This window comes from Cavia porcellus, unplaced genomic scaffold (genome assembly GCF_034190915.1).
Source record: "Cavia porcellus strain 051 isolate PalLab524CR breed Dunkin Hartley unplaced genomic scaffold, mCavPor4.1 scaffold_8, whole genome shotgun sequence".
NCBI classification, from domain to species: Eukaryota; Metazoa; Chordata; class Mammalia; order Rodentia; family Caviidae; genus Cavia; species Cavia porcellus.
The window spans coordinates 49,316,308-49,343,124 of NW_026947491.1; the positions used below are offsets into that span (position 1 = coordinate 49,316,308).

General features: G+C 40.6%; 1 protein-coding gene and 1 pseudogene across 1 annotated transcript in view; one reads left to right on the forward strand and one right to left on the reverse strand.

Annotated features, from left to right (window-relative positions):
* Window positions 1–26,661, reverse strand: part of Cs (citrate synthase) — a 29,947-nt gene extending 3,286 nt beyond the window's left edge. The window contains exons 1-7 of the mRNA XM_003475969.5: window positions 26,454–26,661; window positions 8,771–8,821; window positions 7,147–7,254; window positions 5,977–6,042; window positions 5,354–5,485; window positions 4,942–5,130; window positions 677–876 (exon numbers count right to left, since the gene is read on the reverse strand). Of these exons, the coding sequence (XP_003476017.2) occupies window positions 677–876; window positions 4,942–5,130; window positions 5,354–5,485; window positions 5,977–6,042; window positions 7,147–7,254; window positions 8,771–8,821; window positions 26,454–26,495 (788 nt within the window). The 5' untranslated portion in view covers window positions 26,496–26,661. The remainder of the gene's footprint in view (window positions 1–676; window positions 877–4,941; window positions 5,131–5,353; window positions 5,486–5,976; window positions 6,043–7,146; window positions 7,255–8,770; window positions 8,822–26,453) is intronic.
* On the forward strand, window positions 11,446–16,979 carry LOC134477331 (suppressor of cytokine signaling 5-like; annotated as a pseudogene).
* Window positions 26,662–26,817: the final 156 nt, after the last annotated feature.

The window sequence follows — 26,817 nt, forward strand, 5'->3', positions numbered from 1 at the left end:
AGTATGGGCTAGAGAGTTCAAGGCCAGCCTAAACTACACAGTGAGACCTTGTGTCAAAAAACCCAAAATTAAATAAATAAAGCTTGTGAGTTAAGTTCTTTTTCCCGGCTAGAAGCACCCTCTAGGTCTCAGTATGGCTGTGGTAATTTTCCCCCTGGACCACGTAATCTTCCATACTAGACTCCCTCCATCTGTTTTTTTTTTTTTTTTTTTTTGAGACAGGTATGCCACCATACTCAGTATTAGACGCTTTTTTTTTTTTTTTTTTTTTTGGTCATTTTGAGACAGGGTCTTGCTATGCAGATCAGGCTGACCTTGTGCTCACCACAGCCCAGGCTGGTCTTGAACTTGCAAAGGATTCTCCTATCTCAGCCTCTCAAATGCTGGTATTATAGGAATGCACCACCATGCCCAGCTTTAGACTCTTTTCTTTTTTTTTTTTTGTCTTTTTCATTTTTATCGGTACTGGGGATTGAACTCACGACCCCTGCTTGCAAGGCAGGTGCTTATGCCGCTGAGCTAAATCCGCAGCCCCTAGACTCTTTTCTGTCGTCGTACTGACTCTTAAAATATATTTCCTTGTCCTTGTTGCATATGATCTGTTCCCAGGAGCTAAGAATATTAGAACTTAAAAAAAAAAAATTCCCTGTGGCTTTGGTGGCTGGGGCTGGCTCACCTGTGGATGGTGAGGTATAAGCGCATAAGTTCTGTGAACTGAGCATCAGTGTAGCCTAACATGTTGGTGAAATTGTGGGACCAGTCCAGCTTAGAATCAATGGCCCCGATACTACTGCCCTCACGATAAAGATTCCGGTAGATTTTTGCTGCAACACAAGGTAGCTTTGCAATCAGATCCATACAGTCTTCATAAGTCAGCTGATGACAGAAAAGGAAGACAAGAGAAAAAAAAAAAAAAGGAATTATCAGCAAAGAAGAGTTAGGAATACAGTTTGTCCTCCACAGATCTGCCTATTGGTGTCAACAGTTTCAATGGATAACAAAGATAACCATTTACCAAATAAATTATTATAACCCAGCCACTTCACTTAACAATTTATGGTAGTTTTTTGTTGTCTGTTATGTAGTCCAGACTGGCCTCATAATTATGCCAATCCTGCCTCAGCCTCGCCAGTACTGGGATTACATGTGTGTGGCATTTTGATTTAATTATAATTGTACCTCACTATATACTTGCACTATATTATACTTGCACTATAACATCCTTCTCAATTCTTAGTGCCCCACTTAATACATACTATCCACCATTTATAGATGAGAAACTCAATACAGACTGACTGAATATTCAATTGGAGGCCAATCTTGCCCACTATAATGACCTTACACTAAATGAATGTGCTAAGACACAAGGTTTTAGTATTTTTATGTTTTGTCTTCTAAAGAAAATTCAATAACAAACAAGAAAATTCTGTAACATACATTAAAGGTGGTATTCTATACACACATACACACACACTCACTCACACTCCTCCCCTCCCCCAGCACTGGGAACTGAACCCAAGATCTTTGCACTGAGTTATTTTGAGACAGGGTATAACTAAGTTGCCTGGGCTGGACTTGAACTTTTGATCTTCTTGTTGTAGCCTCCCAGAGTGTTAGGATTATAGGAGTGTGCCACCACAGCCAAATTAAGCAGCAGTGGTCTTACTGAATAGGGTCTCCCTATGCAGTTTAGGGTGGTCCTGAGCTTGCTTTGTAGCCCAGGCTGATCTGGAGATCCTCTTGCCTCAGCCTCCTGAATACTGGGATTACGATGTGTACCACCATGCCTAGCTATAAGCAGTCACTTTCTAAAAGATGAATTTCAGAGTGGAAAACCTGTTAGTTTTAACTTATTCTTTTCTGTTATGGAGACCTACACAGATGATTACTTGTACAGCATTTTAAAAAGAAAATGAAAGGGGCTGGAGATGTTGCTCAATGGTAGAGCTCTTATCTTGGACACATAAGGCCCCAAGTTCAATCTCCGGCACTACATACACATACAAAACAAAAACAACAACAACAAAAAGCAAATGCAAATCAAGGTTGTATGACATATTATTCATGTTGATACATGGCCCATCTCTGTCTGTCTGAATGTCTATCCTCTTTCTCTCTATTTTTACAGCACAGGAGAGTGAATCCATTCACTCTCAGCCTCTGCTCTGAGCTCTCTCTCCAGGTCTTTTTTAAATTTTGAGATAGGATCTTTTTTTTTTTTTTTTTTTTTCGTCTTTTTGTTTTTATCAGTACCAGGGATCGAACTCACGACTGCCTGCTTGCAAGGCAGGCGCTTATACCGCTGAGCTAAATCCCCAGCCCCTGAGATAGGATCTTGCTAAATCATTCAGGATGGGCTCAAACTTACCACCTTCCTACCTCAACCGCTCAGAGTGCTGGGATTACAGGTGTGTACCAGCTGATGTGCAGTTTTATAAATGCTTTAAACTAATTGAGAGTACATGTCTATAATCCCAGCACTCTGGGGAAATTAAGGTAGGGAATCCAAATTCAAGCCCAGTCTGAAGCCTGGGCAATTTAGCTATTCAGCAAGACTATTTAAAAAGGGCTCAGTGGTAGAATGTACTTGGGTTTCTGCCCAGGTAACAAACAATAAATGAATAAAAATTTAAAAATTGTTTTTTGGGGGGCTGGGGATTTAGCTCAGAAGCATAAGCGCTGCCAGGCAAATGCAAGCTCCTGAGTTCGATCCTCAGTACCACTAAATAAATAAACTTTTAAAAAACCATTCTGTAACAATCTCCCCAATGCCAACAAGATTAACATCAATTTCAAACCCTCTTCTTTCCTCCAACAGCTAACAAAATTCTATTTTGTATTTGAGATAGGGTCTTATTCTCAAACTGGTAAGCTCAAGTGACCCTCCTGCCTCAGCCTTCTGAGTAACTGGAACTAAAGATATGTATCACCATGCCCAGCTAAACACATTTCTCTACAGATTTAGCAAATAAATATTGACCAACCAAATAAAGCAAGATTTGCCTAAAAGGGTTTCATCAGATCAGTGTATCATGCTATTCAGGGTCTTACATCACAATGAATGCTTCAAGGCCTTCTGGCGGTTGCTATCTCAGGTCATAAACCACTTAGTGTGCCAGGTGCTTTGGTGTATGCCTGTAATGCTAGCTATTCAAGGGGTGAAGGCAGAAGAATTTTAAATTTGAGATCAGCCAGGGCAATTTAGTAAGACCTTGTCTCAAAACAAAATATAAAGCCAGGTGTGATGTTTTACACTTGTATTTTTAGAAATACACTCTGGGTTTGAACCCAACTTGGACAATCTAGCAATTGAGACTGTCTCAAAATAAAAGAATTAGGGATATAGCTAAGTGCAGAGGCCTTGAGTTCAAATCCATACCAAACAAATGAATGAATAAATAACTAGGGCTGGGGCAGCTGGGTGGCCCGCACCTGTAATCCTAGCACTCAGGAGGCTGAGGCAGGAGGATTATCACAAATTTGAGGTCAGCCTGGGGGTCACAGTGAGTTCAAGGCCAGATTGAACTACATGGAGAAACTCTGTCTCAAAAAATTAAAATACATAATAAATAAATAGATAGGGCTGGGGATAAACCTTCAGTGACAGTGCCCTGGGATCAACCCCCCAGTCTTGGGGGGAAAATCATTTAGGGTAACTGTTTTATAAAAAGGAATTTTGCTGTCTCTAAACTATCTGTCTCCAAATAAGAAACGAAACAAAATGGGATGTCCTCTTAAAAACCTAGGTACATAAATCTGTACTTTACCCAGTGTTTATAAGCATGTAAGGAACTGAAGAGGATGGAAGGAATCAGGTAGTATACTGTACTATATATCAGGATGAGACATAATAGGTTTACCATGTCTCAATCATGAGTTCAAATTCTTTTTCCCTTAAGATTGGAAATGAATTTCAGGCCTTGTGCATCCTAGGCTAGTGCTTTCCAGTCCTATTTTATTTATTCTGAAACAGAGTCTCGCTAAATTGTACAGGTTGTGCTTTAACTTGGGATCTTCCTGCTTCAGTCCTGTGTGCTATAGTGCTCAGACAGAGTTCAAACTATTAAGGGTACATCTCATTTTCAGAAAATAAAGCTCACTGAGGACCCTATTCCTGGGATACTAACCTCCTTTCCATTCTCTCTCTCTCTTTTTTTTTTTTGGTCTTTTTCGTTTTTATCGGTACCAGGGATCGAACTCACGACTGCCTACTTGTAAGGCAGGCGCTTATGCCGCTGAGCTAAATCCCCAGCCCCACCTCCTTTCCATTCTCAATAGAAACTTTGGGTGGCTCAGGGTATTAGTCCTTTTAGCTCCAGAATTGCCTTAGCTGTATCTCCTCGACTTGGAAGATTTCTCAAGGTTCTCTTTATTTTAAAGAGGATGGGGAAGGAAGTAGCCCTGTCAAGCTAGGGTTAGACTGCTTTGTTTAGTTAAAGTACATCCTTTTCAATATTCCAACAATCCTTTGCAAATACTTCTATTATAGCAAGATTATAGAATTGTAGTTTCTTACATGTATAGCAATAGCCAAATCAATAACCTCCAGGATAGAAACCATGGTATTTTGCTTTTTTTTGGATACCAGATGTCAAACTCAGTACCTCGTGCTTGCCAGGCAGGTACTGTGCTGCTGAGCTGTATCCCCAGCCCAAGGGCTTTTTTATCTTTTTAACCTTTCTAATCTCAACAGACACAAAAGTAAGCGAACAGTGAAAATGTCTTCTTTTCTATTTTTGGTGCTGTAGATTGACTCTGAGGCCTCAAGTTTGATAAGTAAAGTTTCTGTCACTCGGCTATTCCCCTTTCTCTTGCACATGTTAAATATGTTTGTGTCATAACTCAAAGTAATCTTCTTGAAGATTCTACAATCCCTATTCTTTTGTAGTTGAGTTCTGTGAATCCCCATCACACATCAATCTGTCAACCCAAATTTCCTACCTCCCAGTACTTGGTTCGGTTGACACCCTCTGCATATGCCCGGGCAAAGGTACTTTCACTATTGAGGGCTGTAACAGCTGCACTTAGCTGAGACATGGGGTGTAGATTGTTAGGAAAGTTGTCCAGCATGGTGACCACATGAGAAGGTAGAGCTGCTCTCTTTGCCCACTCCGCTGAAAGCCAAGATACCTGTGGAAAAGGAGATACTGCTTAGGACACTAGCAAAGAAAAGGAAAGAATAATGTCATTTGAATAAAAACCCAAGAGCATTCAACATGATCCATTCATACTTCTTTCTTTCAATGCACATCTCTGTAAGCAACTGCTTACAGCCAGATCGGATTATGTGTCTAAGATTAGAGAAAGGCTAAGAAGAAGGGGGCTGAGAAGGGCTAATATCCTTCTGCTTTACCTGTTCTTCTGTTGGGATCTGTCCAGTTACCAGCAGCCAAAATAAGCCTTCAGGCAGGGGCTCTTCCCCACCCTTAGCCTTGGGCAGCAGTTTCTGGCATTCAGGGATACTGTGGCCTCGGAAGCGGATACCCTGGAGGGAGGAGAGTAAGAATTATACTCAAGTGTATTAGCTTCTAAATCCTACTCTTATCAAATATTTCAACCATTGAGAATGGGATTTTCAAAACTTAAATCCTTACATATTTACATGTACTATTTGGGTGTAGATCACTGGGGACAGAATCCAGGGGAGACAGGATTTCCCCAAGTAGTTCAGGTTGGCCTCAAATTCACAGCAATCTCTTGCCTCAGGTTCCTAGGTATCTAGGTTATAAGTGTGTGCCACTGCACCTAGCTTCATCTCTGTGTAGTATCCTCATTTTGTACTTCGGTATATTAAACAGGTAACTCTCCCACCCCTAGTTATTCCATACAGCTTATGTCCTACCTTCCAAAATACTAAAGTAGGTAATTTGTGCTGTTCCCACTGGCCTAAACCATGTTTTGCATGTTTGGTTTGCAAACTGGTTTGTATGACCAGTAAACTCAATGGCATTAGTGACTGACATAATGATGTCTTACCTCATCAGGATCAAGAACTGACGTTTCATATACCAGTCCCTTCATGCCTCTCATGCCACCATACATCTAAAAGAAAAGAGGGTGTGACCAGTAGTCAGAATTATTTGGACTAGACCTTAGCAGTTATGTGGAACCTGGACACAAAACCTAATTCTCTTCACTTAGGGGAGGAAAACTTCTAGAGAATTAACTTACTAAACAATTGAACTTTGCAAAAGCTACTAATACTCTTAATGAAAAATTTAAGCTGAAAAATTATTACTTTCTTTGATATTGCTTCTGTTTGTTTACTTTTCTTATTATATTTTTTCTCCTGCTCATTCTTAATCTCTCCTGATTTCCAACTGTTATGGTTTATGTTTGGGTGTCCTGCCCAAGCCTCATGCTGAGTCATGGGAAGTGGGCCTTTCTAGGGTGGCTAGGACTAGTGTTGATGATTGGTTCACTGTCTAGCACTGGAATAGGTGGCCTGCGTGCTGCATCTGTCTGGGGCAGATAACCAGTACAAAATGTAAGGGAGGAAAGGAAGAATGCTTTTCCTTTTTCTACCCACTTCACTTTTGGTCACTTGAGGCCACCATGAATGGTTACCTCTTAGCCATGCTACCCTGCCTTGAAGCCAGCTGAGTACGGACTGAAACCTCCAAAAACTGTAAGTTTCCCTTTCCTAATTTTGAGCATCAGGTATTTTGACTTAGCAATGAGAGAAAAGTATCCAAGACACCAGCTAAAATAAACAGAATGAGGTCTATTACAGGAATAGAGAGGAAACCAATGGCTGAATAGAATTACATCAAGAGTTGCTCACACTCTTGATGTTGAGGGGAATATGCCATTCTGAAGCTGTTCCAGAGGACCTACTACGGTTATGGGTGAACCAGACAGTTGATGGTTGATAAAGTATTAAATCAGACACACAGTCCTACCTCCAAAGGCTGAGGGGTCAGCAACAGGCCTAGAAACTACATTATCCTTCCTATAGGTAAATTAGGATTGATTCAAATATTAAATTTGTAAAAAGAAACAATCTAATATCTAATGAACACAGTAAGCCCCAATATTTCCTTGTACGGCACAAAATGCTTTTGAACAGTCAGTGGAAAGAATGGCACTTTTGTTGACGCATACAGTAAGGCCTGCTTTTCCCAGCCAAGACCCCACAGCTCTTACCATGTCCACAGTGATTTGGCCCACCACAGTCTTGCCATGTTGCTGTCTGAAGGCTTTAATTCTGGCCTGCTCCTTAGGTATCAAGTTAGCCAATATGTCTTTCAAGTTCTAGAGAGAGAAGGTCTAAGTAATGATCAAAAAGTAGGCAATACCAAGAGAAGACTATCATTTGGCTTTTTCTGTCAGGGAAGTTTAGTCAACTACCCTGCCTGTATCCATGATAAAAGAATCAGACCAAAAGGAGCCATGCCAATAACCCAGCCACTTGGGAAGCTGATGCTGGAGGACACTAAGTTACCTATGGAGACCTTGTCTTTAAAAAAAGGGGGAGGGGATAGAGAGTATGGGAAGTTATGGTTTTACCACTTACCATTCTGATTAATTAAATACAGGACACGAAAAACTGCATACTTTTTGTTAATTTTTGTAAGATAATATAACAGGAAATATAAAAATAACTTTATCAAATTTATTCAATACAATAATCAACTGATTGGGGCAAACCATTTTTCTGGGTCCTCTTAGAAACTTTTTTTCTCTCAATAAATTCTTCTGACTCTTTTTTTAATTTTTTTTTTTTTTTTTGGCTTTTTTTCATTTTTATCGGTACCAGGGATCGAACTCACAACTGCCTGCTTTCAAGGCAGGTGCTTATGCCGCCGAGCTAAATCCCCAGCCCCTTTTTGTCTTTTTCGTTTTTATCGGTACCAGGGATCGAACTCACGACTGCTTGCTTGCAAGGCAGGCGCTTATGCCAATGAGCTAAATCCCCAGCCCCCAATTCTTCTGACTCTTAAAGAATCAGCTGGTTGAAATGATACCTACCTGAGCAGTGCCCAGGTAAACTGTTAAGTAGTTAGTGAGTAGTTTCAATTTAGAGATGAAAAAGTTTTGTGAACGATAGTGATGGCTGCATAAACATGAATGTACTTAAATGAACTACATTTAAAAATGATTAATGTGGTAAAGTTTATAATCTGTAAATGGCTGGGGTGTGGCTGAATGGTAAAGCATTTGTCTCATATGGCAAGGCCATGCATTCAATCTCAACACTGAAAAAAGAAAAATATTTCTATGGCTTGTATAATTTATGGTTTAAAAACTTATTTAGAGGCAAAAAGTATTTGTTATTCCCATTTCACTATATCACTGAATTAATTCTTTCCTTCATTCCTTCTGTCTTTCTTTGATGGTACTGCAGACTGAAGCCAGTCTCCACTATCATTACACAAATGCTAGGCAAACACTTCATCAGGAAGCGACATTCCTAGCCTACCCTCACATTTTTTTTCAGTATTAGACATTGAACTCAGGAACTACATCTCTGGTTCTTTTAAATACTTTTTTTTCTTTTAAAACAGGGTTTCATTAAGTTGCTAAATTGCTCACGCTGGGCTCAAACTTGGAATCCGACCTCAGCCTCCCAGTGTCTTGGGATTATATGATGGATACCACTTCTGTTCCCAGCTCTTTTATTTTTAATTTTAAAATAATTATTGTTGTAACAATAACAACAGTAATGGATACTTCCAGGACATTCTGGATAATAGGAGCCAGTGGTTGCTACACACTCTGTCCCAGGGACAGGTTACCCCAGTAATTCTGCCTTTTTAAAAAACCTTACCGTGGAAGAAGCACTGGCATGCCGGGCAGCAAGAACAAGACAGGATGAATTCTGCAAAGAAAAAAAAAAAAAGAATCTATATTACTTACTCATCTCTCCTTTGTAATAAAAGTTACAGTGACTCAATCTCTCTTCGTGTGACAATTTGATGTAAGTAGGCCGCAGAGGACACAAAACAGCTTAGGAGGCAATACCAGTCCGAAGACAGCAGCTGGGCTCTAGGGCAGGTCAGGTGTCAAAATATCTAGCACACCCTGATCTAACTGTTTCTGATGCCCCAAGGAAAATACATGAGGAGACTGAGCGATTCCTTAATGCTGCTGGTAGGATCTGTCCAGCACATAGTGTACAGACAGCACCCCAAGTGCTCCAGCCTAGTAGGCAGAGGGTGGCCTCTCAAAACATCACTTCTAGCACTTCTGGGAAAGCACAGGGAAAACAGGAAATTAAAAAGAAGGAACTGACAGGAGACTACTTAACAATAACAACTTAAAGTAAAATACTGGAAAATTTTCTAAAGAGTGCCAAGAGAAAGATTTAGAGAGGTGCGCATGTACATGTGTATGAGTGTGATTAACGACTTAACCCTCTAACGACTTAACAGAGGGTTAAATAAAGACATTTTCAGATTAAAAAAACAAGCAAACAGTTTATTACCCATATACCTGTACTAAAAGAAATTTTAAAACTATAGGGCCAGGGATTTAACTCAGTGGCTCAAGTGCTTGCCTGGTAAGCACAAGGTCATGAGTTCGAAAAAAACAAAAAACCACTATACCTCAGAAAAATGATCTAGAAAGATGCAGCTGAGACTGAAGAAAAGGTATCCATCAGTACAGAAATAAATGGTATAGCTTACATTTTCCATGGTTAGACATCTCCCCATAAAAAAAATAGTTATGAGAAGAATGCTTAGTTGCAATAAAAATTCAACACCTATTTATTTATTGGTACTAGGGATCGAACTCATGACATCACACTTGCCAGGCAGGTGCTTATGCCACTGAGTTAAACCCCCAACCCAACACCTATTTATTTATTGACAGGGTCTTGCTGTGTAGTCCAGGCTGGCTTTGAACTCAGGACAATCCTACTCCCTCAGCCTCCCAAGTACTGGGATTACAGGCATGAGCCACCACACTTGGCTAACACCAACTTTAAAATAAGACAATCAGTTATACTTTACTACTTTTTTTCAAAGTAATGTGCTACCAAAGCAAGCATTATACTGTACTACTAAGTAATACCAAGGCCTTATACTTGAAGAAGTTTTCCACACTAGGTTGTTATGGTTTTTTTGCAGACAGTCTCATTAGCAGTTTAGGATGTTCTTGAACTCATGGCAACCCTCCTGTCTCAGTCACCTAAATGCTGAGATTAAAGGTATATGCTACCACACCTGGCTGCACTAGATTGTTCTTTTTTTTGGTCTTTTTTGAGACGGGGTCTCGCTATGCAGTTCAGGCTGGTCTTGAGCTCACTTTGTAGCCCAGGCTGGTCTTGAACTTGCAACGATCCTCCCACCTCAGCCTCCCGAGTGCTGGGATTACAGGCATGAGCCACCATACCTGGCTTGCACTAGATTATTCTAAAGATAAAATGAGACTGTCAAGCCTTAGTTTCCTCATTTATAAAACAGCACTAACAGTCAACACACATCTCTCAAAGTTGTCTTGTAACAAATGAATTACAATAGATGTGAACGTATTTTGCAAACTAAAAGATTACACACACACACACATACATGTGCAAGTAAAGCAATCCTGGAGCAACCCTATGCCTTTCTTCCTTTTGACGAGAGGCCAGAGGCACTTTTCTGCCAACGGTGGCACTATTGTTTGACTGCGAAAAATTTTTAGAACCAGTGGTAATGTATAAACTACAAAAACACTAAATGCCAAGAGTGAGTATCTGTAGGGCATTTTGGAATTTAGTACCACGTCTCCCTCCTGCAGGAAGACTGAAGAGACCTTTACAAAAGGCTGCTTTTATTTTATTTTATGTTTTGGTACCAGGGATCGAACTCATGACCTCACACTTGCCAGGCAAGAGCTTACACTACTGAGCTAAATCCCGGGCCCCAAAACTCTGCTTTTAAAACGACCAGCCCAGCCAGGCAGGGTGGTGCACATCTATAATCACAGCACTCAGGAAATAAGTAGGAGGATCATCAGGAGTTTGAGGCCAGCCTGGGCTACATAGTGAGTTCAAAACCAGCATAAATTACATAATGAGACCTTGACTCAACAAAACAAAACAAAACAAAACAAAACCTTTGCAGCTGTGAGTAGTGACATATACTTGTAATCTCAGCACTCTAGTAAGAGGCTAAAGCAGACAGGATTACAAGTTCAAACTGAGCCCAGCCTGGGCAATTTAACAGGGCCCTGTCTCAAAATTTAAAAAGGACTTGAATGTAGCTTAGTAAGAAGGCCCCAGGTTCAATCTTCAGTGCCACAAAAGCAAAAACAAAACCCTTTGCTTATTCTTACTAGTTACCAAATTGTGGGCAAGGGAAAGCACATATGTTAAAACTATTGTTCCATGAGATAGCCTAGTTCAAGCTATTCCATGCTGGGGTCCCCGGCTGTGCTCGTGCTTTAGTGAAAGAGGCTGGGCTGGGTGGGCTGTTGGAGAGGCAGGGTCTAGGGGAGGGTGGGCACGCTTGCCTTCTGGAAAGCTGTGCCACGTGGGCTGGGCTGTCCGGCCTGGCCACTGGTGCCTAGATGAGGCCACCTGGTGCGTTGTGGCTGTAATAGTGTCCCCTCTGTTGCTGGGTTGGTCAGCAGTCTTCAGGCTTCTCAACATCAAAGCAGCCACCTTTTCTTGGATGGTGCCTGCAGGCAGCGCTGGCCAGCAGGATGGGAAGGTAGGAAAAGGACCTGACCTGGGGCTGAGTCAGTACTGTGCATGCATAGCTTTCCTGGTGTGTAGCAGGCTCCAAAGTGTTTCAGAAGAATTGCTTTTTCTGGTTGGAGGAAGATCTTATTATCAATGAATAATGTGGAGGAAAATGTGGAATGCTTTCAAATACAGGTGACAGAATTTTTGTGGTCATGAAAGAGGACACCATAGAAAAAATGTGCACCTGAACTCCCAACAGATGTTTGTTTATCAAAGAGAAAAACATCAGTGTGGGAGCTTCACTCCTTAGCAGCAAAGCAGTCCCTTAAGAGAAAACGTTGCCTTACAGCAAGGATTAAGTCCTTTAAAGGATTCTTCAAGGAGAAATTAAAATCCCTCAAACTGTCAAAATAAGCATTGAGAAGTATAATAATTTATGTGTCACCTCCGGAACAAGAATCACATGAAGAGATGAGATTCCTACTCATGACATGCCCCAGTGGGGTGAGCAGAGAAAGCATTTCTGTTTCACAAAGACCCAGAGTTCTTTGGATACCGATAAAAGTTTGGTAGAATTTGAAGTGCAGTGCAGAGGCAAGGGAGGCGCTATGGCGTTGAGCTCAGTGCATGACTTGGACAGTGTTTCCAGCAGAACTGCTAGGAGCTGCTCTCCTCCACAGAGCTGCAGGATACCGCGGGCTTGTGTTATCCCATGACAACTTTACAGCAAATAAACTCCTCTTTTCCAATAAAAGAAAAAACACATCTTTCTGAATTAATGCTCAAGGAATGCCCTTTCCCTGCTATTTCAAATTTAGCCCAAAAATGGTTTGATTAAACAGCATACAGCTCCTGTGAGCCCACATTCAACTTTTTTGATACCTTTGCTCTGTTCTTGGTTTCTACAGAAGAGGAATAAGATGAGCTTACAGAGAAAAGCCGGCTTAGTGTCGAAGGGATGGATCCTCCTCCCAATGTACCAATACATTTAAAGCTACTCCACAGGTTAATCCATTAAATAAACTGAGACCAAAGTTAGCTCCTGTAATAATGGAGATGAGTAGGGACAGTTCTGCAGTTCCACAAACTACTTGTGACTGAGATAAAGACACAACCACCTGTGTTTGCAGTCACAAAGGCAGAAGAAGCACCAGGTGTCAAGAGACATATTCAACTTAGCAGAAGCTGAATCAAGAACATACACTAATTCTAAATAACCTGAAATCAGTTAATAAAATTGAAGATATAAGTAAAAACCTGCCAACAAATAAAAGTCCAGGCCCTAAGGGATTCATTGCTGAATTCTACAAGAAATTTAGAGAAGACTTAATGTTGCTAATTCTCAAACTCTTTAATGAAACTGAAAGGGAAGCAATACTCCCAAATTCATTTCTGGAAGCAAGCATTACCCTGATACCAAAAGCAGAGAGGGATCCAACCAAAAAAGAGAACTACAAAAAATAATAAAATAAATAAATAAATAAAAATTTAAAAAAGAGAGAACAATACAGACCAATCTTCCTAATGAACACAGATGCAAAAATACTCATAAGATATTAGCAAATAGACACAGTGCCTGCCTGGCAAGTGTGAGGTAATGATTTCAAGTCTTGGAACCAAAAAAAAAAAAAAAAAGATATTGGCAAACAGAATGCATCAAGATTATACACCATGACCAAGCAGAAATCATTCCATGGATGCAGGAGTAGTTCAACATATGCAAATCAATAAATGTAATATATCATAGCCAAGGACAAAAACCATACCTCTCAATAGATACAGAAAAAGCATCTGACAAAGTCCAACAACCATTCATGACAAAAACTCTACAGAAAATGGAATTGATGGTCTTTATCTCAATCTGATAAAAGCCATCTATGACAAACCAACAGCCAACATCATACCACTGAAAATGAAAGCTTTCACTCTAAAAATCAGGAACAAGACAAGGATGTTCACCATTGCAATTCTTATTCAATATAGTTCTGGAAACAGCCAGAACAATTAGACAAGAGAAGGAAAAAGATTAAGGCTAAGGAAGGAAGAAGTTAAATTATCATTATTTGGGGATGACATGATATTCTACCTACAAAACTCCAAGAAGTCTACCAAAAGACTTCTAGACTTAAGGCTGGGGATTTAGCTCAACCAAACAAGCACCTGCCTGGCAAGCTTGAGGTTGGTTGGAAGTCTGATCACTGGTACCAAAAAAAAAAAAAAAAAACCAAAAAAACAACTAGATTTAAAAACCAAATTCAATGGCATAGCTGGACACGAACCCAACACTCAAAAATCAGTAGCATTGGGCTGGGGATTTAGCTCAGTGGAATAAGCGCCTGTGTTGCAAGCAGACAGTCCTGAGTTCAATTCCCAGTATCGATAAAAAGGAAAAAGACAAAAAAAAAAAAAAAAAAAAAATCAGTAGCATTGCTGTATACAAATAATAAACCTACTGAGAGAAAAACAAGAGAAATAACATCTTTTACAATGGCATCCAAAATAATGCAATGTCTAAAAATCAATCTAATGAAAGGTCTAAGTAAAAGACCTTTACACTGGGGCTGGGGATTTAGCTCAGTAGCATAAGCACCTGCCTTGCAAGCAGGTGGTCATGAGTTCGATCCCTGGTACCAAAAAAAAAAAAAAAAAAAAAAAGACCTTTACATTGAAAACAATAGAATTCTGAAAAAGGAGATTGAAGAAGATAATCAGAAAATGAAAAGCTATCCCTGTTTCTTGGGTAGGAAAAACCAATATAGTGAAAATAGCCTTACTTCCAAAATTGTTATATAACCTGGATCAAAATACTAATAGTATATCTCACAAAATTAGAAAAAAGCAATTCTAAAATTCATTTGGAACCAGAAGGGCCTAGATACCTAAAGCAATTCTGGGCAACAAAGGCAAGGGAAGGGGTGCGCATCATAATCCGTAACTTGAAATCACACAAACTTACTGTGATAAAGCCAGCATGGTATCAACAGAGAAAGACCCAAGATCAGTGGAACAAATTAGAAGGTGTGGAAACAATTCCAAACACCTTCAGGTACCTTATCTTTGACAAAGGAGCCAAACACCTTCACTGGTAGAAAGACAGCCTCAATAAAGGATGCTTAAAAAACAAACAAACAAAACAAGAAAAAACAAACAAAAAACTCCTGGCTTTCCACATGCTAAAGATGAAAACTAGACCCTTATCTTTCACCATGGACTAAACTGAAATCAAAATGGATCAAAGATCTAAACATTAATACAGAAACTAAATCTTCTGGAAGATAGAATAGGCAGAACTCGTGAAGACACTGAGGTAGGCAAAAACTTTATGAACAAAACCCTAATCGCGTAAGACGTATTACAAAGAATCAACAACTGGGATATCACATGAAAAAGCTTTTGCACAGAAAAAGAAACCACCAGCAGAGTGAAGAGACAACCCACAGAGTGGAAAAAACATTTTATAAATTATTCCTCAAAGGACCAAAGATGAAGATGAAGATGATGAAGATGAAAAGAAAAAAGCAGACAAAGACAAAGAAGCAGCAGCAGCAGCGCAAATGAGGGGAACTATGGAGGGGGGGAAGAAAGGAAGAGAAAAGGGAAAAAACAAAAAAATGGAACGAAGCTCTGTAAATGAGGGTAAGATGAAAGGGCAGGTAAAAGAATGCAGGAAAAAAAGAATCAAGGTATTATCATGTACATACATTTCCTGTGATGTGGTCATTACATATACTTAAAATGTACCAATAAACAATTAAAAACTGTAAGAATACTACTCTGCCATAAAGAAAAACAAGCTTGAGAAATTTTAGCTAAATAGATGCACCTTGAGACCATACTCTTATGTGAAATAAATCAGACATACGTTTCAATATTACAGTTTCTTTGGTGTCAGAAACCAAAAGTGTAAATAAAGAACAAAATGTAAAATAGATATTAGAAAATGGGAAGAAAATGTTCAAGTGAGAAAGGGAACAAGGGAGGAGGGAAGGAAAGAAGGAACAAAAAAATTGAAGGAAAAAATGGAAACAAAGCTTCTGTAGATAGGGAAGTGAAAAGGGAGGAGAGGGACTGGGGATTTAGCTCAGTGGCCTAAGCGCCTGCCTTGCAAGCAGGTAGTTGTGAGTTCAATCGTCAGTACTGATAAAGAAAAAGACAAAAAAAGAAAAAAAAAAGGGAGGAGAATGGGAAAAGCAGCAGCAAGATAAATCATGTACAGGTACAAACTCCCTATGATGAATGTGATAATTATGTATATCTAAAATTAATTTACAAAAGAAAGAGGTTGATGCTCTAATCCCACACCGTGAGATGCCTCAGCAGAAGGAAGGAGGATCACAAGTTTATGCCTTGCCTGGACAACTTAGTGAGACCCTGTCTCAAAATTTGAGTGAATGTGTGTGAATGAATGAATGGGGTGTAGCTCAGTTTTGAAGCCTTGGGTTCATTTCCCAGTACAAGAAATACAACCCCTAAAACAGCAAAGCTATGCAAATCAAGAGATAAAAAAGGAGAGCCCAAATCCTAAGATGAAAATAGAAACTTAAGAAAGAGAAAATAGAAACTTTTAGTTGGAGGTTGTTCTTCCATGAATGTGAACTTAAAACAGAGACTGGTGGGTTTCTTTCTTAAGTGAGAATTGTCAGAACCAATGAACACACATCTCCTTTTTACTTACCATTAAAAATATAACAAGCAAGAAAATAAACTGAGAAAGAAAACCAGAAAGAAATGGGAAGGTATCCTAACATGACTATAAGAATGCAACACTGAAAATGAATCACAACTGTTCAATTACAGCTATCTCTCAAATCTGTTTATAGGAATGCTGTTCTTTCCCTCCTCATTTTTGTTTTTAGACAGTGTACTGCTATGCAGCCCAGGCTGGCCTCAAACTCATGGTAATCCTCCTGCTTCAGCCTCCTAAAGTGCTGGGATTACAGGCTGTACTACCACCCTTGTGAGCAATGCTTCTTTAAGACATAAGCCAGGCATAGTGTGGCATATGTCTGTAATTCCAGAAGTCAGGAGGCTGACACAGGAGGAGCGTTCTGAGTGAGAGGCCAGCGTAGCGGGGTACACAGTGAGTTTAAGATAGCATGAACTACAGTGAGATCCTGTCTCAAAACAAACCTTCCTACCTATCCAATTGATCTCAATTGTTCCTAATCTCTATCAGCAATACTTTTTAGCCAGACCTCCAATTTGCAAAGTAACGCTGGTTTGTAAAAAGCATGCCCATGTAGCCTTAAAATTCCACTACTATGCTGAGCATGGTTGTGCATGCCTGTGATCCCAGCACTAGGGAGGTTGAGACAGGAGGATCACTGCAAGTTTGAGGCCAGCCTAGCTTACAGAATGAGTTCAAGGCCACCCCAAATTGCAAAGGGAGACCCTGTCTCAAATAAATAAATAAATAAATAAATAAATAAATAAATAGACAAACAAACCAATTGCTATTATGTACCATTTCCATTTGTATCACACTTGTTAGTGCTGTAACCATAGCTAAGTCACTTAACATTTCCATGCCTTGATATTTTTTCTGTAGAAAGAGAACAATAACAGTATCCACCTCAAAGGATTGTCAAGAGAGGCCAGCTGTGATGGCACATACCCACAACCCCATTGCTCTTGGAAGTTGGGGCAGGACTCAAAGTTTGAGCCCAGCCTATGCAATTTAGTGACTTAATGACACCATATTTCAAAAACAAACAAACAAACAACAGAATGCTAGTGAGTATGTTGGCATATGCCTGTAATTCCAGCATCTGGGAAGCTGAGGCAAGAGGATTGCTGTGAGTTCAAGGTCCACCTGGGCTACACAGCAAGACCAAGTCTCAAAAAAACAAAATAAAACAAAAAGCCGGAAGATGTTGAGGATGTAGCTTAGAGCAAAAACCCTGGGTTCAACCCCCAGTTCAGAAAACAAAGACACCAAAACATACCAAAAGAACTCACGTTATCATATATGGTCTACAATGAATTACTACTTTTAAAACCTCTGATTGGTTGTTTTGTTTTTTGACAAGATTGGGACTTGAACCCAGGGCCATCAAGCTGAGTCACTGCCTTGGCCTTATTTTTTATTTTGAGGCAGGATCTTGCTAAATCAGTAAGTTACCAGGCTGGGCTTAAATTTATAATTTTCCTGCTTCCACCTCCAAGAGTACTTGGAATACAGCTGTGCACCCACAAGGTGGTGGAACACATCCCTTTCTTGCTACCAGCCAAGAATAGAACAGAATCTGGACACTTACCATGACCAGAAGTATTTTAAAATTATTTTGGGTCGGGGACTTAGCTTGCAGTATAAGTGCCTGTCTGGCAAGCAGGAGGTTGTGAGTTTGATCCCTGGCACCAGAAAAGATTAAAATTATTTTAATTCTAAAACAAGGTCTCACTAAGTCATCATGTTGCCCAGGCTTGAACTTGTAATCCTCCTGCTTCAGCTTCCATACTGCTGGGATTAAAAGCATGTGCCACACAGTTAAATTTAGATGTCAATTTGACTAGATGAAAGAATACCTAGGGTCTGGAGAGGTAGCTTAGTAGTAGTGTGCATACGTAGAATGGGCATGAGTGTCCATGTTGGACAGAGAGGGAATACCTAGAGGAAGAATGTTCTCAAAAGAGACTGTGCCTCAGTGGAATAATAGACAAGACCTGCCCCCAAAGTGAGAAGGCAGTATCCAATGAGCAGGGGACCTAGATAAAACAAAAATGAGGGAAAAGCTAATTGGCCTCTATCCTTGGAAGCTGGGACATACATCCCTCTGCCCTAAGAATCAGAAATCCAGGCTTTGTAGCTTTTGGATTCCAGGATTTAACACTAGCACCAGATTCTCAGGCTTTAGATTGCCAATTATACCATCAGTTTCCCTGGAAACTGGAATTAGGCTGAGGCATCATACTAGCATGTTGTGTCTCCAGACTTGTAAGTCTTCTTAGCCTCTATGATCACAAGAGCTAATTTCCCTAATAAGTATCCTCTCATATATCCGTATGTACACACACATACCCTTTCTTGAAACAGGGTCTTGTGACATGGTCCAGCCTAAGCTTCTGGAATGCTAGGATTATAGGAATGTCACCATGTCCAGTTTTCACATACAGACATATTTTACTGGTTCTATCTCTCTGGAGAATCCTAATATACTGCTCAACATGCTGAAGTAGGAAAAATTTTAAGAACAATGTTACTGTACAGAACAGAGCTTTTGCGGGGCAGTACTGAGAACTGAACCCTGGATCTCATTCATGCTAGACAAGCACTCTACTACTGAGCTGCATCCTTAGCCCCTCTCCCTCCTTCTAGTATTGGTGACTGAATCCAGAGCCATCACAATGAGGTACACCCCCAGTTCAGTTTTTCAATTATTTTATTTTATTTATTTAATTTTTTTTGGTACTGGGGATCGAACTCATGATCTCGTGCTTGCAAGGCAGGCGCTTATGCTGCTGAGCTTAAACCCTCAGCCCAATTTTTTTTATTTTGACAGTGGGTCTCACTAAGTTACTGAGTTGCCAGGCTGAGCTCAAACTTCGACTCTCTTGCTTCAGTTTCCCATATTTCTGGGTTTATAGGGACATGCCACTGTGCCTGGCAGTATAAAGTACTTGACTCAGAGTTGAGAAATCTTGCCAGGCGTGGTGATGCATGTAATCCCAGCACTTGGAGGCTGAGGCAGGAGGATTGCTACAAATTTGAGGCCAGTCTGGGCTACACACTGAGTTCAAGACCAGCCTGACTACTTGGCAAGACCCTGTCTCAAAACAAAACAAAATCCCTGAAATATAGGCTCTGCCACTTTCCTTCTCTGTTATCTTAACTGTGTGATCTAAGTTGAGTCTTTACATCAAATGGTATGACACCCAATTTTTTAGAACAGTCAAATAAACTTTGCATAAAAGAAACTAGAACAGTGCCTTGTGCATGACTGAGTTTAATAAATTTGTTTCTTAAAAATGTGGAAAAAAGGAGTCAAGTCTGAGGAGAGGGGGAATGGACAATTTCCTTTACTAGTGAAAGAGGAAAGAAAGTCCCCATTTCTTTTTTTTTTTGTCTTTTCTTTTTTATCAGTACCGGGGATCGAACTCACATGACTGCCTGCTTGCAAGGCAGGCACTTATGGCGCTGAGCTAAATCCCCAGCCCCTCCCCATTTCTTTTTTAAGGGATTCCTAACCATGAGGGGAAGAGTGTCAAGGAGAGGAAACAAATTTAATTAACTCTAATCTCCAAGAGGAAGATAAATAACTCTAGATAGGAGGCCCCTGAGGACTGTCACACCGAACACTATATACCTCATTTTATTTACTTAGTGGATGCCAAAGAAAGCTGGTGAATGGCTTTGTACAGTACATTCATTCAGGTTATGCTCACTGATGGGACAAATTACAAACCTCTGAATCATTCTTAAACGTCCACCTCCCAGCTCCTCCCCCAAACCTTGTGCGGCAGTTTGGATTTTGGCTTCTGGTTTCATGCCATGTGCAGGGTCATTCCACCTTACTGGAGTAGCACCTGTCAGGTGAATCAAGCAGTCATCCTACTGCTGCTTCCTAGAACAAGAGCCTGGCCCATACCGAATAGCCAGGACTTTCTACAGGGTGGGAATAAGAGTATCAGAATTAAGAGGCTTTTCAAGGGCTGGGGATTTAGCTCAGTGGCGCAAGCACTTGCTTGGCAAGTGTGAGGTCATGAGTTCAATCCCCAGTCCAAAAAAAAAAAAAAACCCTAAAGAGGCTTTTCAAACCTCATATGCTGTTGCTTCTTGCAAGAACTCTGGTGAGTTTGCTGTTACTGGTAGAAGTGGGCTGTGGCTCTCAAATGTGCTGGGACAGGAAAATATAAAAATACAAGGGCCAAGAAAAAAAAAAAAAGGGCTGGGGGTTTAGCTCAGCACCATAAGCGCCTGCCTTGAAAGCAGGCAGTCATGAGTTCGATCCCCGGTACCGGTAAAAAGGAAAAAGACAAAAAAAAAAAAAAAAAAAAAAAAAAAGACTAATTAGTTACATGCAGGGAGTTCTGCCAAAGACTTGTCTATAGTATTTCAGAGTATTCCTGGAATAGGATACTGGGCAAATCACTTATCAAATACCAACTAACTATTCCCTTTCCCAAATTCTGATAACAGAATCTTACTTAGATAACCACTTATTTAGTAACTAGTTATTTTCCTCTTAACTACTGCTTTTCTTTTCTTTCTTTCTTTCTTTTTTTTTTTTTTTTGAGATAAGGTATTGCTATGGAGTTTAGGCTGGCCTTGAACTCACCTATGTAACTTAGGCTGGCTTCTTCCTGCCTCACCTCCCAAGTACTGGGATTAAAGGTGTGCAACATCATGCACAGCCTATTTCTTTTAGTCTATATTATTACTGACTTACATCCAGGACCCTTACTCTACAAGAAAAATTTTCTTTGCATCTTTATTCTAGATAACATCTAGACTATGTCCTCCAGACTACTATATCCTACAACATATTTCAGAGCTCCAACATTAAAACATGGAGAGATGATCTTCATATATATTATATATATATAATATATATATTATATACATATATATAGTTGTTGTTGTAGTAGTTTTGTTTTTTGGTACTGGGAATCAAACTCATGACCTCACACTTACTAGGCAGGTGCTTATGCCACTGAACTAAACCCCCAGCCCCAAACAGAACATTTCTTTCTTTCCTTTTTTTTGCACCAGGAATTGAACTTAAGACCTCACACTTGCCAGTCAGGTGCGTACTCCACTGAGCTAACACCCAGTCCTTTTATGGTTTTTTGAGATAAAGTCTTGATATGTAGTTCAGGCTGGCCTTGAACTCACTGTGTGTGTCCCAAGCTGGCCCAGAACTTGTGGCCATCCTCTTGCCTCTGTCTCCAGAGTGCTGGGACTACAGGAATGAGCCACCACACCCAGTCTGATATTAAAAGAACCTCTGTACCTCAATAAAACATCAGAAAGCTGGCTGAATGGTGACACATACCTATAATCCTAGGTCTTGGGAGGCAGAGGTAGGAGAACTGCTGAGTTCAAGGTCAGTCTGGGCAACATAGAAAGTTTAAGGTCACCCAAACTACAAAATGAGATCTTGATTCAACAAACACATAAATTAGTTTGCCAAGCCAGGACAGACAACAGCAGATGGAGAAAATGATTTTCTAATAATTAACCGCAAGACTCTTCAGATACAGAGGATTCCAATGCAGAACAAGTATGCATAAATAGAAAACAAACTTGTCTAGACAAAGGCTTTTCTCTCCTCAGAACCAGGTCAAGAACTAAATGTCTGTGTTTCACAATGGTGACACTAGAAGTTGGCCCACAGTATTTGGTCAGGCTATTTAATAGCTTGAGTCGTGTCATCTTCACTTTGACCCCCTTCATATTCACAGAAGTTTCCTTAATAAGCCCACCTGTCATTTTCCATTTTCTCTTCCTTAAGGCTTCACTGATTATTCAAAAAAGTGAATCATTATTCACTGATTATCCAAAAAAGATATCGCTCCAACCTCAGAAAAACCACTGAATTCAAATTTTCCTCTTGTAGAAACCCTGCTTTTGAACAAGTATTTGTTGGAACACCAAATTATTATATAAATATACACTAGTAAATAAAGTATATGCATCTATTAATTCTCAGGAATTTGCCCTGGGTATGATGAGGCATTTCTGTACTCCCTGTACCCAAGGAGCTGAGGCAGGAGGACCCTTGCAAATTCCAGAACAACCTGGCCTACAAAGTGAGCTCAAGGCCAGCCTGAACTGCATAGTAAGACCCTGTCACAAAAAGACAAACAAACAAAAATTCTCAGGAATTATAAAAGATTCCCTCACTTGTGGTACAAGTTTTGGCTCCTAACACTTTGCACAAGGATTTTACAAATCTTTTAAGGCATTTGAAAAAAGACCCACATCGAGAAAATCTAGAGAAAATGACAAAAGTATACTACTGCTTAGAAAATTGTTTTTAAATTTTTATTTTACTTATGGTGCTAGGAATTGAGCTCCCAAGGCCCTTACAATGCTAAGCACATATTCTATCACTGAGCTACACTGGGCCTAAAGCCAATTTGTGTGTGTAGATGAAACCCACAGCCCTGTACTCAGTGCTAGGCAAGTGCTCTGCCACTGAGCTACATCCCTAGCTGGTTGATTTTTAAAATAATCACTAATCAAAAAAAAAAAAAAAAAAAAAAAAAAAAAATCCATGCTAAGCACATACCTGTAGTCCCAGTACTTGGGAGGGAGGACTGCTGTGAGTTTGAGGCTAGCCTAGGCCTACACAGTGAGTTCAAGGCCAGCTCGAACTGCAAAGCAAGACTGTCACAAATAGTCCAAGTTTTAGTCCAAGTTTCTATAATACATCTGATAATGAAATTTCCAAAAAAAAAAAAAAAACACATGTAGCTTTATTGGCCTAACATGTGATCCTAGGATCGCCACATCTCTTCTGAAGTTTTATTGGCCTAACATGCGATCCTAGGATCGCCACATCAACTGAAGTACTGAAGTGCTTGATAAAACAGTTGCCACCTCTGAAGGACTGAGGAACTTGCAATGTGAACAAGAATCCCAGGTCATGATGCACACGAATTTACAGATCCCTTAAAATGATCTGTGCCGGTGATCACAGACAGGTATGCACTATAATGACTTTCTTTCTTTCTTTCTTGGAGCAGGGATTGAACTCATGATCTGGCATGCGCACCACTGAGCTAAAGATTGTTCTTTAACCTTACTAAAACAAAAATGCTAGTCAATGTTCTGTTCTATGCTACACAGTCAGACAGTTTAAATGAATACCTGAGTTGGAGAGACAGACCACCTCAAAGTCCTGATATTTATACAAACTCAGTTAAAAAAAAATCTCAGTTTTGTTGAAAACAATTTCAGACTAGGACTTACACAGTGTATGTGCAGTGGTATACGTCTGCTGTAAAGGAACTATTCATTTAAGTACTTAGAAATATAAAAACTTAACTGATTTCCTCAAACATCTTAGTTTGAGGCCTGGCATTATAGTGCATACCTGTCTGTGATCACCGGCACAGGCTGAAGGAGGAGGACTGCTGCAAGCTCAAGACCAGCCTGGGCTACAGAGAAAGACCTTGTCTCAAAAAAGGGGAGAAAAAAAAGGGGGGGGGGATAAAAAAAATCCTAGTTTAGAGGAATAGTGCTAAGGATTAAGTCCAAGGCCTTCTCTTAACAAGTATTCTGCCACTGAGCTAGATGACCAGACAAGTTTGTAAGTTACAAAATGGAGTCACTCACAGACAATATTAAAGTGACTGCTTTGTACTACTTCATGTGGATAAAAAAGAAGTCAGATAAATATCAGGACTTTGAGGTGGTCTATCTCTCCAACTCAGGTATTCATTTAAACTATCTGACTGTGTAGCATAGAACAGAACATTGACTAGCATTTTTGTTTTAGTAAGGTTAAAGAACAATCTTTAGCTCAGTGGTGCGCATGCCAGATCATGAGTTCAATCCCTGCTCCAAGAAAGAAAAGAAAAGAAAGAAAGAAAGAAAGAAAGATCTTCTCTCAGGAAAGAAAAAACTATATCTCACCATGAGAGTCAATCTTTTTTTTCCAGGTCAGATGACTATTTTGCCAGCTTTGTAAAAACGTACCTTAGGTGGGGCATGATGGCTCGTGTCTAGTCCCAGTACTAGAGGCTGAGGCAGGATTTCCCTAAATTCAAGGTCAACCTGATCAACTACATATGAGTTAAAAGGGTACCCTGAACTAGATCACAAGAGCCTGTCTCAAAAAACAAAAACGAAAATAAAATTTTTAAAAAATTTAATTAAAAAATTAAACCTATCTTCATGTTACTAGTAACAATTATCAATTAAGCTTCAAGGTAATCTAGAAAGCTCAGGCAGGTGAGTGCAAAGCTGAGAAGCTGAAAGGCTGCTTGGTATCCTGATCATACTGCTTAGTTCTTAGAAAATTCCACTACTGAGTTTGTTGGGCTTTGCTGACTTTAAGGATCAAAAGCTTTCTCAATTCCAATTTATAGGTTTCTAGGATCCTCAGGTCATCTCTAAAACAAAAGTACAGAAAATAATGATGTCCCAACTCTTCATTTCAAAAGCATTCCTTACTTGGGAGATAAATTCATAAGGCAAATCCAGACCAGGTGTGGTGGCAGATACCTGTAATTCTAGTCCTGGGAAGTTAAGGCAAGACTGCCTTGCGTTTGAGGCCAGCACGGGTTACATATTGAGTTCAATGCCAGCTTGAATTATATAGCAAGACTTTGTCTCAAAAAAAAAAAAAAAAAAAAAAAAAAAATCCAAACAAAAACAAAAAACGGTAAATGCAAGGTTTTTCCAAATTCATGTGGGGGCATGATTATCTGGTCTAGATTAGTAGCTCATGAAGAGGCTAATTATAGTGTTCCCTATTCTGCCAAAACACTATCTAGAACTTGCTTCATTTCCCAAGAGGTTTTCTTACCCTGTTTCCTAGTTGCAAAGTAGCAATAGCCAAATAAGACAAGTATCTCTCAAAAGATCAAACTCTACCTTGCTGCTAAATGTCTAGAAACACCCCAAGGTAAATCCTACAGGTTTTATTTTAATTGCAGGCTGCCAACCATGCATGACAACACAGAGCAAGTCCCATCATTCTAAGCCTTTTCTTTAATTTAGGTGCTGACAGTTTCAAAATGTACAGAGAAAATGTAAGTTCTCTGCAAAAGTCAAGGTCACTTGTGGGGCCGCCCTGCTTGGGCTAGAGTGCTGGGACTAGCTTGGCACAGCACTTTCTGTATAAAGGGCCAAATTATCCAGAGGCAAAGTACTATCAATTTGTTTTCTTGTTGTTGTTTTGTCTTTTTCCTTTTTATCGGTACCGGGGATCGAACTCAAGACTGTCTGCTTGCGAGGCAGGTGCTTATGACGCTGAGCTAAATCCCCAGCCACTTGTACTATCAATTTGAAATTGGAAACATTATTTGTAGTATTTCTATCCTCCAAAAGGAAACAAAATTCAAGAGCCCGGAAAAATACAAGGGCATTTCAGGGTAGAGGAGACTTCACAATCAACTATAAAACCTGAGTGAGCAAGTAGTAGGACTGGTCATGTGACCTTGGCTTTACTACCTCTTGGCGAGTTTATCTACGGGCCAGGAGTTGGGTGGAACAACCTTTCTGGTTTTTTCTCCAATCGTTCGTGATAATTATGCAAAAGATTTTACATGAATGCCCCACCATACCCAAGTTCCTCCTGTAGAATTAAGTGCAAGCTTCTCAAGGACAAAGAGGAGCAGTACGGTCCCATTCTTCCAGGAGAAACTGCTTGAGTGAGGTTACTAAAGGTTTTGATAATTGAGCTGAAGAAATGGAAACACGTACTTTAGGAACTGACAAGTATCTAGGAAGCAAGGCCAAAATTAGCCACCACTCCAGCAAAGGGAGTGAGCTGATCTGTTCGTCTCCAGCCTCCCTGCCAAACAATTCTTTCCGTAACTCCAGTGGAACGCTGAACGTCAATTCTCCTTCCTCCCTTGATGGCTTTTTTCCGAGCCACATATCCTTTCCTTCCACCTTAGACATGTGGGGTAACGATAGGGTCAGGCCTCCCCACCGCCCCCGGTTGCAGGCCGGCGCGAGCAGCTTTTGCTTCACTCAGGAGCCGGAAGGGCAGCATAGCACATGGCCGCGGGAACCGTCGGTCGCGCTGGCGGGCAGCTAAGCACAAGGCCCCTTTAAGGAGCCCAGGGGCGCGCACGGGCGTGGGAGGCAGACCCTGGCGCTGGAGGGCTTGCGGTAGCCTCAGCCCCACCCCAGGACGGCGCACTCCCTCCCCTAGTTGCTCACCTTGGCTCCCAAGAGCCGGGCGGCCGCAGTGAGTAGAGCCATGGCCGGCGAATCGCAGGTCTGGTGGGAAGGGAAGGAAAGGAAGAGAGCTGCGGCAAGAACAGCAGCCGCCGCCGCTGCACCACAGGCCGCAGTAACCGATGGACAAGGTTGAAAAGGTGGCTGAGGCAGAGTAGACGAACCGGCAGCGGCGCCCAGCCCGGGGTCCTTACAGAAGCCACGCCCTCACCCGAAATTTTATCCCTCCCCTCTCAAGCGATTCATTCTAGGGTCCTCCATTGGCCCAGTGTGGAATCGGGGCGGGACCTGAGCGGTTGACAGCTCTGGTGGCGGGGAGGATTGGACCGCGCGGGGTAGTCTAATT